Raw genomic sequence first — 11,392 nt, forward strand, 5'->3', positions numbered from 1 at the left:
CATCCATGAGGGACAGCATGTGACTCGGCAAGGCATTGTCACAACTAGGACTCTGCCTTGATCTTCTCACCCAGCTCTCACTCACAACATGAGATGGATGCTTCCTCTGCCACCTGTGTACAGGGGCTTTTACTTTGCACACCTTCATTGCTTAAGAAGAAACTCAGGGTGCTGAGGAGGAAATAGAGATGTAAGCTGAAGACAGTGATTCTTCTTTTCACTGTACTTATGCTTGGGTGCTAAAGGTCATGTAAGTACTAGCTCCTTTGAGGAGGACCCCCTGGGAGCAGTTGAGGCTGAAAGATAGCCACCTTCAGGACACTACTCCTGCCCCTCCACTCTTGCCAAGGAAGCCACTCTGAATGTTGTCAGGGCTACACTTGCCTTTCTTGCCCAAGGGCCTCCTGGGACAAATCTTGAGTCCCCATAATGGAATGATAAACTAAAGTGAGGCCTGAGGGGATGAGCAGCTGATAGACCCTGGTCCTCCCTAAGACTTGGGATATCACATCAGGGACCTGCTTGTGAGCACATATATGGACTGGCAGCTCAGATAATAAGCTTACCAATGTCCTTGTTCACTTTGAGTCAGGGAACGTATTTGAAAAATTAAATAACACTAAAGGTGCATGTAAGACTTTTCACCAAAATGAACTCTATTAATAAACTAGGCTGCTTTTGGTTTCCGATAATTGGTTTAACAACACAGGAAACATGATGACTTATAAAACTGAAAAAGCCCAGGAGTACTGGCAGTGGATGAACAATTTCACCGGCTTTTTTCCTGCCTCCCTCTGAATTCTCCATGATCTACTTCATCCTTACTACTACTTCCAAGAATCAAAGGGTGGCTGCCTGCAGCTTCATCAAAACCCTTCATTCTCTGCCAGTGAGGAGCACTTTCTCTCTGTAGCATAGCTTCTGTCTCAGATGCCCCAGCAAATAAATGCTGTCTCTTATTGGTCAGAACTGAATCCTGTGTAATTACTTGGGCTGGGCATATGGGAAAAGGAGCTGTTGATTATCTGTTAACAGCTACTCAGCCGGTCTTGGTCTGCTTTCCTGGGCACATGTGAGCTGTACCAGCTGTCCCTCATTCTGGTGGATGCAGATGGCAACTGTCCACTACAGGAAATAACTAAACCAGAAAGGGCTCAACTCCCTTGGAGATAGTAGAGGAAGAAGGGATGAGGACTCAAGACAAGGAATGTTTTCTGAGACTTGCATCCAAAGACTCTTCAAGTTTCTAAAGGTAGAAACAAAACATGGACATGTTCACGAGTCTCTTGAGCCAGTGCTCCTCAATTCAGAGCACTAGAAGTCTTTAAAGTGGTCATCTTAGCCAGAGATGAGACAGTGGTGTTTAGATGAGTTTATTTAATGGTACAGTTGGCAGGTTTTGCTGTGTAGCAGCTACCTATACAGCAAGAAAACAAGAGGGTTCCTCAGGAATCAGGCTATGCCTGAAACAGAAAATTTACAAGTGTAGGAAGGGGTCCAATTGACAACTGATTGCCTTGGGAGGCTGGGGTGGCTATATGTGGGAGGTCAGGGACAGGAGATAAGATTGGACATAGAGATGACTGAAGAGCCCTCAAAGGGGGCCCTATAATGGAAAAGCTGATCCAGAAAAGCAGGAAGACTCATTTCGATAGTCAACTATTGTATTTCTATGCAGAGCACTTCCCGTTTCATTCTCTTCTGACTGCCAAATGTAGTAAGTAGATGAGCAATAACTTGAACCCAGGTCTAGCTTTATTCTTTGGGCTCATATAAACATACTGCTATAGCCAGGAATTTTCTTTACACAGAGAGTCTTAGATACTGGATGGATGACTGAGGTGGCTGCCCTGAGAAAGGAGCTAAGGAAGAAAGGAGAGGTCTCAACTTCAAGGAGCCAGCTTCACTAACCAGAGGAGTTTAGAAGGGAGCGGAGGTAAGGCATTGATTGACAGGAGGTGGTCCCAAGTGCAAGTCAAGAGCAGGCCTCCAGAAGGGAGAGACCATCAGTACTGCCACTACAGGGACAAGATGAAGCCTGTCTCTGGAGTTCTTAATATGTCGGTTACTGCCTTTATGACAGACCAAGGAGTCCTCAAGATGTGTGTACAAAGGAATGGAGACAAATAGGTAATGTTTGTTAGGTCTCAGATCCAGAACAAATGGCTGAGATGCCTACTGAACATATCAAAGCAGACACAGCCACCAGGTCCTCCCATATCTCTCAGTCCCTACCTATTCCAGGATCCTCCTGGCTGGCATTCCACATCCCCTATGCTCAATTTCTCCAGCCCAGGAGGCTGGGCTGCTCTTCTATATATAATCTAATCATTTTGGTTGCCTGACCTTTTTGTCTGGCCTTTACCTTCCTGGCTTCTTGGTCCCTTTCCCCTTGACACTATCTTCACATGGGTCAGGATCATGTCCACACTGGACTCCCCCAGATGTCCCTGCCTCTGGCTATGCTCTCCCACATGTCTACAATAAACTTTCGCCTCCACTACACCTAGGAGCAGTCATGCTCGTTACCTTTTCCTTTTATTTCTTTTTTCATTCAGTGTTAAGCTTTTGGGAGCTCTGTCAGACAGGGATGTCAGATAAGAGGAGGAAAGACAAGAGATGACAAATGCTGCTTGGATGAGCAATAGGAAGGGGGCCATAGGAGGAGGCTGGGAACTTGCTGGAAATAGAGTGACCACAGGATGCAGACCCTCCCTTTGCCCTGAATTTGGTATGGCCCTCCATATACCAACAGACTCTAAACTCTTGGGGCCCTCATCAGGGATTGGAACATTTGCCATAGGCACTGTGCCCTGCTGAGCCACACGTACACCCAAGTAGCAATAATCCATTCCCTGTTCCATGCTCAATAGAAGTTCCTGAGAACCCTTCCTGACTCTCAGATTGGGGCCCTGGTCCTAGGTACGAGATGTGATCACTATCACACCAGAGATAACAGCAGAAATGAAGGTCCCGGCTCAGGTGGTCTCCCAAAGACAGAAATGTTCTGAGAGCTGGGATGAGATATTTGGTGGGCCAACAGGAGTGGCAGACTCAGTAGCTCAGCTTTTATGGTGAGCATCATTGAGTTGGATATTCACAAGGGATAGATTAATTAATGAGGCAGTTTTTGGTGTGAACTTGTGATTTCTTTCATGTCTATGTGTACATGGCAAAGTAACACAAGAAGAGCCGCCAAACCACATTTTAGAACAGTTTGAGCATCCTCCATCCAACTGAACCTTTCAGAAAAGAGCCATGAAAGTTTGGGACATTCTCTCATGCCTCCTTCCTGTTACAATAACTTTATTCTAAGCACCACAATATACTCCAGGCCCACATTATAAACTTTATTGCCCTTGACTTTTACTAGAGAATGGTATTTGTTTGTTTCTCTGTTTATTGAATGGTATTTAGAAACTAAGATTTATGTGAAAGATGTGGTCACTATTTCTAGACTCCTATAATGGACAAGCCTTAGAAATATATATACCCATATATATTAAGAAATCACAAGTTCAAGCCGGGCAGTGGTGGCCCATGCCATTAATCCCAGCACTTGGGAGGCAGAAGCAGGCAGATCTTTGTGAGTTTGAGGCCAGCCTGGTCTACAAAAGCTAGTTCCGGGACAGGCTCCAAAGCTACAGAGAAAGAAAAAGAAGAAGACGAAGAGGAAGAGGAAGAAGAAGAAGGAAGAAGAAATCACAAGTTCACGCTAAAACCTTCAGCCATAATTTTGTGTCACAGTTCTTTCACACCTTCTCATTCCACAGTGAAAATTCTAGCTTCTGACAGCATCGATATATTTACTCATTTGTTCTACCAGATAAAGTCTATCTTAACATATACCCAAAATAGCTTCACACTCACCTCATCCAGACCATTATCCACATTAAATATGCTAAGAAGGAAGCACAAGAGAGTATAGTAGTAGAATTATATATAAAGGGCATTGAATTAGCTGGATGTGGTGGTGCATACCTGTAGTCCCAGCTACTCAAGTAACTCTAAGGTGGAAGGATCATTTCCGTTCAGGACACAGAGACCAATTGACCAACAATAAGATTCTTTACAAAAAAATTAATTTTAAAACATAGAAAAGGGGGCCAGGTGGTGGTGATGCACACCTTTAATTCCAGCACTCAGGAGGTAGAGGCAGGTGGATCTCTGAGTTCAAGGCCAGCCTGGGCTACAAAGCGAGTTCCAGGACAGACTCCAAAGGTACACAGAGAAATCCTGTCTTGAAAAAAATGGAAAAGGGACAGTAAGGTGACTCAGCAGGTAAAAGCATTTGCTGCACAAGCCTGGAGAGCAGCTATCTCAATTCCCTATAGAAAAGCATTTTAAGTAGTTTCTGGTTTAGCCTTCCTGAAATTTTTACCACAGTAATTATGTGTATCTGCATGTGTGTTAAATTCCTGCTCTGCTTTTTTCTTTTTCTTTTCTTTCTTTTTTTTGGTCTTTTACTTCCTTGTTTCATGAGACAGGAAGACTACCAAGTACTCTCTATATTAGCCCAATCTAGCCTTAAACTCATGGCAATCCTCCTGCTTCAGCCTCTCAAGTACTTGAATCACAGGAGTGTTACCATGTCCAGTTTGGGTATGTCTGCTTATTTGTGTATTTTTGGTGGTAATACAGATTGATCCCAGAGCCTTGTACACTCTAGGAAAGAATTCAACCAATAAAACATATCCTCAGCTTTTCTCCCATTTAAAAATTAATGTTAAAAGCCAGGCATGATGGTGCATGCCTTTAATCATAGCACTCAGGAGGCAGAGATAGGTGGTTCTCTGTGAGTTTGAGGCCAGTTTGGTCTACATAGTTCCAGGATGGCTAGGAATATATTAAGAGACTCCATCTCAAAAACAAACAAAAACAAAAAATAAAAATTAAATAATCTTTTAGGTTACCCTACAAAGTAATTGATTTCATCATAGCATCTTCATTTTTAAATTTTCTTTTTAATTTTCCCCCTTTCGTTGAAAATAGATTCTTGCCAGGCAGTGGTGGTGTACACTTTTAATCCCAGCACTTGGGAGACAGAGGCAGGCAGATGTCTGTGAGTTCAAGGCCAGGCTGGTCTACAGAGCGAGTTCCAGGACAGGCTCCAAAGCTACACAAAGAAACTCTGTCTCAAAAATAAAAAAAAGAAGAAAATAGATTATTTTCTCAAACAATATATCCTGATTACACTTTCCCCTCTCCTTCTACCCCCTTTCTATCTCTCATTAGAAAAGAACAGGCATCTAAAAGATAACAACAAAACATAACAAAATAAAATATAATAAGATAAAAGCCATCACATCAAAGTTGGACAAGGCAAACTAACAGAAGGAAAAGAGCCCCAAAAGAAGGCATAAAAATCAGAAACCCACTCATTCACACACTCATGAGTTCCATGAAAATACTAAAATACAAAATACTGTATTATGTATTTAATACATAATATTAAAATACTATATTATGAAAGCTATAATACGCATACACAAAGGACCTGGTTCAGACCCTGTGCTTACTGCTTCAGTCTCTGAGTTCATGTGAGCTTTGATCAGTTGGTTTAGAGGTTCTTGTTTTCTTGGTGTCCTCCATCTCCTCTGATTCTTACACTCTTTCCACCTCCCCATTTCCATGATGCTCCCTGAGTTCTTAGAGGAGGGATTTGATTGAGACATTCAATTTAGAGCTGTGTGCTCCGTGCTCTTTCTCTTTCCCTCCCTCCCTCCCTCTCCCTCTCCTTCTTCTCCTCTCTGTGGTAATATCTGGCTGTATGTAGGTCTCTGTTCCTATCTGCTGCAGAAGAAGCTTCTTTGAGAGTAACTGAATAAGACACTGATCTATGAGCATAGCAGAATGTCATTAGGAGTCATTTTATCTCTACTTTTAATACCAGTAAGTTGTATCTGATTTTACCCTAGGTTTCTGGGATATCTAGTCTCTGTTTCTTGCTCACCCGAGCAGTGTTGGGTATGGGTTCTATTGTTGATATTCTGAGTTATGAGGGATGATCAAAGAAAGAGGTCCCTCCAAGATATAATCAGGCTCTGAGGTAGCAGGAAGGAACAGTCTCTGACAGACTGAACCCCAAAGAGCCATGCGGAAGCATATTTATTGTTACACAGAAGTTTTTTGGGTAAAACAAGTTCCTCATACAAAAGCCCCTGATCTAATCTATATGTTTTGTAAAGGAAAACATCACACAACTGCAACTTTAGTCTTTATTGTGCACTGTTTGAAATACTCAATAATGCATGACATCCCAGGTTTGATAGGTCCATATGGTGACTAAAGTCACGCAAAAGCTGTAAAGTTCCTTCAGAAAAACAACTGTATAAATAACAAAAAAAATCACTGTTTTCTATAACAATTTTTCAAGGTACTTCTAGAAAGCAACTATTTCATTCTAATGTTTATTCTAGATACAATAGATAGTAGTGACTTTACTAGATTAACTACTATATTCCAGTTCATGGAGTAAGGCTTAAGTCAAATCAGACATTGGTTGATTACTCCCACAAGATTTGAGCCACCATTGCCTAGCATATTTTTCAGGAAAGCATTGTAGATCAAAGAGTTTGTGACTGGGTTGTTGTTTTGTTTCTCTCTCTCTCTTTGTTTTTGTTTGTTTGTTTGTTTTTGTTTTTGTTTTTCGAGACAGGGTTTCTCTGTGGCTTTGGAGCCTGTCCTGGAACTAGCTCTTGTAGACCAGGCTGGCCTCGAACTCACAGAGATCCGCCTGCTTCCTTCCGAGTGCTGGGATTAAAGGCGTGCGCCACCACCGCCCAGCTCGTTTCTCTTTTGAGAGCCTGTAGAGTACTTTCCTGTACCAAATACACTAGAACATAGGGATGAAGGTTCTGTGTAGATACCAGCTTGTCCTATCCATGTTCAATAAGTTCTGTGGGTCTTGTCTTGAGCAATGGGCCTTTGCTGTTACTTTGAAGAGAGCAATCTATACCTTGGCAACAAACTGTGTAACATGAGGGGCCGGCTTGTTGGGGTTTCTGTCCCATCTGGTACCCCACAGCCGGCAAACCCCAAAGAAAATCAATCACACAGAGATCTCTATAAGTTATAAAGCTGATTGGCCCATTAGGTCAGGCTACTTATTAGCTCTCATAACTTATGTTACCCCATTATCCTTATCTACATTAGCACATGGCTCAGTACCTTTTCCAGCAGGGCAGCTTACATCTTTCCTCTCTGGTGGTCTGGGCAGAACTGACAGAGGGAGCTTCCTAGAATACTCCCAGTCTCTTTGCCCCACTTCTACTTCCTGTCTGGCTCTCCTGCCTATACTGCCTGCCTGGCCAATCAGCATTTTATTAAAATATGATTGACAGAATACAGATAATTCTCCCGCACCAAAACTGGGTTGTTTGGGGGTTTCCATGGAACCCCTTGACCAACAACACAATTGGATGTAGCCCAGTTGTGATACTAGAAGTGTCATTTGGTGACAAGAGATCGCCAGTTTGGACTGCATCTCCGTCATTATTTGGAGACTTTATTAGGATCACCTTCATATATTTTAGCATTTATCATTTAAGTGTTTCTCAGCCATTTGAGTTTCCTCTATTGAGAATTCTCTGTTTAGACCTATACCCCATTTTTAAATTATATTATTTGATTTTTTGTTATTAAGTTTCTTTAATTCTTTATGTATTTTGGATATTAGTTCTCTATTGAATGTGGAGTTGGCAAAAATCTTTTTCCATTCTGTAGGCTACTGCTTTGTCTGAATGATATCTTTTGCCTTACAGAAGCTTTTCAGTTTCATTAGGTCCCATTTATTAACTATTGATCTTAATGCTTGCAAGATTGGTGTTCTATTCAGAAAGTCTTCTCCTATGTCAGTAAGGTCAAGGCTATTCCCTACTTTCTCTTCTATCAGGTTCAGTGCATTTGGTTTTATGTTGAGGTCTTTGATCCACTTGGAGTTGAGTTTTGTGCAGGGTGCATCTATTATCATTCTTCTACATGCAGACATTCAGTTTGACCAGCACCATTTGTTAAAAATGCTGTCTTGTTTTCCAGTGTGTATTTCTGGCTTCTTTATCAAAAAAGAGATGTCCATAGGTATGTGGATTTATATGGGTCTTCAATTCAATTCCACTGGCCAATGTGTCTGTTTTTATGCCAATACCATGCTGTTTTTAATACTGTAACTTTATAGTACAACTTGAAATTAGGAATGGTGAGACCTTCAGAAGTTTTTTGTTGTTTTTGTTTGTTTGTTTATTGTTCAGAATTGTTTTATCTGTCTTGCTTTTTGTTTTCTTTTGGTTTTCATTTTGGGGGTTTGTTGTTGTTGTATAAGTTAAATTTGGACATACAGCTTACCCAATCAGTTACATCTTATCAATATTAGTAGAGGCAAGAAGATTAGAAGGAATATTTTAGTCTCTAGTTTTTAGCTGTGGTCCTGAGACCTAGAGTATAATCCTAATCTGTAGAAGACAAAACCAAGTTTTAACAGTTTTAAGATCCTTATGAATTCTTGGGAATTTTCCTAGTGCCTGATTTCTCACTAACCCCATAAATGGCTCCCTCTTTCAATGTATCTCTTTCCTTGCTCTCCCTCTGTGTCCTGCACCCAACTCAATCTTTCTGATCCCTCATGTTCTCCTCCCTGCTCCCCTCCTCATCTCACTACTCCCCTATTACACCCCACACCTCCCCACACCCCACACCCCACACCTGCCACACACACACACACCCCATACCCCCCCGCGCGCCCCCACACCCCCGCTGCCACTACCAAAGAGATCTTGTCTATCTCTCTTTCCAGGAGGGAATCCATGTACGTCTCTCTTAGGGTTCTTGTTGTTTCCTGTCTTCTCTGGGGTTGTGGCCAGCAGGCTGGTTATCCTTTATTTTATTTTATCCACTTATGAGTGTGTGTATACCATGTTTGCTTATCTGTCTATCTGTGTCTGGGTTACCTCACTCAGGATGAGAGCCGCTATCCTAAATGCTGGAATTTCAGGCAGGCAACATCCCACTAGGCCAATTTTTTTTTGTTTATAGTATTTTATTGCTATTTTTGATTGCTTTGTTTTGGTTTGGGGTAAATATCACCTTAGATCCTTTTTTTCTTCTTTTCCTTCTTTTCTTTTTGTTTTTCCTTTTTCTTTTCTTTTTTCTTTTTTTTTTTTCTTTTTTTTTTTTTGGTTTTTCGAGATAGGGTTTCTCTGTGTAATCCTGGCTGTCCCGGAATTTGCTCTGTAGACTAGGCTGGCCTCAAATTCACAGAGATCCAGCCCCTACTGCCTCTCAGTGCTGGGACTAAAGGCGTGTGCTACTACTGTGCGACTCCTTAGATCGCTTTTAAGAAACTGGAGGGAAAGCTAGGTGTGGTAAGGCACTTTGGAGGCAGATGCAGACCAGATCAACCTCTTAGATCCGGGCAGAGGTCTCCGGGTGGGACTGACCCAATTTAGCAACTTTGTCGCCTGGCCATTCGCGCAGGTGCAAGTGGGGCTTGGCAACCTGAGCGAGGGCGGAGCTTCCGGAGGATAAGGCGGGCTTTGGGTTGCCGGGGTGGCGGAGGATGGGTTGCGAAGTGGAATAGCTGTAGACATGCAGGGAGCACATCGAGGGTTAAGCCACACTGCACATGGCACGGATTCACTGACTAGCCGCTGCTGTCCCGGCGATGCAGGCACAGTGGCAGTTATCCCCAGTGGAGCTCACCCTGTTGCACGAGCACCGGAAGTCTCCGGTTCGAGCAAAAGCACCATGCCTTTAACCCAAAGGCCGGGGATCCGACATCACAGATTGTATCCTACCGGACAGAGACAACTGGGCCAGCTTCTGGATGCTTAAAGCTGGGAAAGGGGTAGTCGGGGGGCTGGGGGGACGGTGATTGAGGTATGTTTAACCTTGGGCGGTCTGGGTATGAGAAGAGAACAGGGGAGCGGGACCAGAGGGTGAAGGGAAATGAGCAGGAATTGCCCAAGTAGTGTGAAAGATTTAGTCTGGGGAGCTTAAACCGGATGAGATGGTTTTAGAGGTCCAAGGAGGCAAAATTGATTCAAGATTGCGCCTTTCCTGACTCTCCATCAGCGCCCTTACAGTGCCTTTCCCGACCTCTTTGGAGGCAGAAATCGCCTGTGGGTCCCTAGCTCCTGATGCTGAACCGCACCAAGGACTGTTGGGGAAGGAGCTTAAAGTGAGCGGCTGCGTGCTGGAAGTGTAAGTGCTGAAATAGTCTGGCATTCTGGGTAGGTGACTGGGCTATTCTCCACCCAAGACTGCACTTCCTTAGAGATGGCACACTAGGGCGACTCTAAGGAGAGGCTTGATGCACTGGACCAGTCTTTATCTGCAGGATATGAGGGGAGATCAAGAAACGGTAGGAAGCAGAGGCAGATATTTCTATGAATTCCAGACCAGTCAGGGCTACATTGTGAGATTCTCTCTTTCCAAAAAAAGGAAAGAAAGATAGGAATTATGAATTTGAACTTAATAACAATATTATTTTTCCTCTCTCATAGACACTGGATCTCGGAAGACTCTCGCCTCCTCCGAATTTCCATCATGAACTTTCTTGACCAGCTTTCCCTAGTGGTGAACACCATACAGCGCTTTGGGCCCCCACTTTCTCGTTAAGCCTGGCTGGGAGAAGGCGCTCAAGTTTGACCTTATGTCCGGTCCCTCCTAAGCAGTACAAGCAAGAGATTCCAGAAATAGTAGCTGCTACTTAAATGCGGGACCTAATATTTTTTCTTTTTTGCCTGACTTGGTCTTCAGGTACTTAGGGGCCACTTGTTTAGTCTGGTGCTTAAATGTTTGTTGCTGAAGAAAATAAAGCTGTGCTTCTAATCTGCATTTGAGTTTATTTTCATCCTCTAGATTTTCTTTGACTTTTTCCTTGTATCAGAGGAGAGGCTCTGGAATTCAGGTATTTGTTAGTATAAGATAGAAATATTCACCTAAAGTATGTGGTCCTTGATTCAATCCCAACACTGAAAGTAGATGAAGACAATTTCAGAAATAAAGGAAAATTAAAACTACATGCACCCTCATGCAAGGCTCACTAGTACCTCCACTTTGGGAAAGTTTTGGTATTAGAATTTTATCAGTATAATAAATGTATAGCAATATCATGAGGCCCCTCTTCTGAGGAGATATTGGCAGTTAATGGCACTGGGGAAAGGGAGTTGTTTTTCTTCAGTAGTATAACCACTGTTAAGTTGCTCATACTTATGTAAATAACCCCACACCCATGACTATACAAGCAACTCTAAGTATACACAGTAGGGCACTAAAGACAGACATAAAAACAGAGATGTAGTTGTTAGGAAGAAAGGGTTCAATGAGGATGAGAAGAGAATAAAAGAGGATAATAGGGGATAAATATACTCAAAATACTTTATAAACATGTATG

The 11,392-nt window shown here is 42.7% G+C and overlaps 1 protein-coding gene across 1 annotated transcript; it reads left to right on the forward strand.

Moving 5' to 3' along the window:
- Positions 1 to 9,506: 9,506 nt before the first annotated feature.
- Positions 9,507 to 10,833, forward strand: Lage3 (L antigen family member 3). Its single transcript, XM_087902498.1, has 3 exons — positions 9,507 to 9,782; positions 10,069 to 10,197; positions 10,500 to 10,833. The coding sequence occupies exons 1-3, from the start codon at positions 9,583 to 9,585 to the stop codon at positions 10,612 to 10,614; spliced, it is 444 nt and encodes a 147-aa protein (XP_087758624.1). The 5' UTR covers positions 9,507 to 9,582; the 3' UTR covers positions 10,615 to 10,833.
- Positions 10,834 to 11,392: the final 559 nt, after the last annotated feature.

The sequence above is a fragment of the Myodes glareolus genome, chromosome X (assembly GCF_982192425.1).
Source record: "Myodes glareolus chromosome X, mMyoGla1.1, whole genome shotgun sequence".
Taxonomy (NCBI): Eukaryota; Metazoa; Chordata; class Mammalia; order Rodentia; family Cricetidae; genus Myodes; species Myodes glareolus.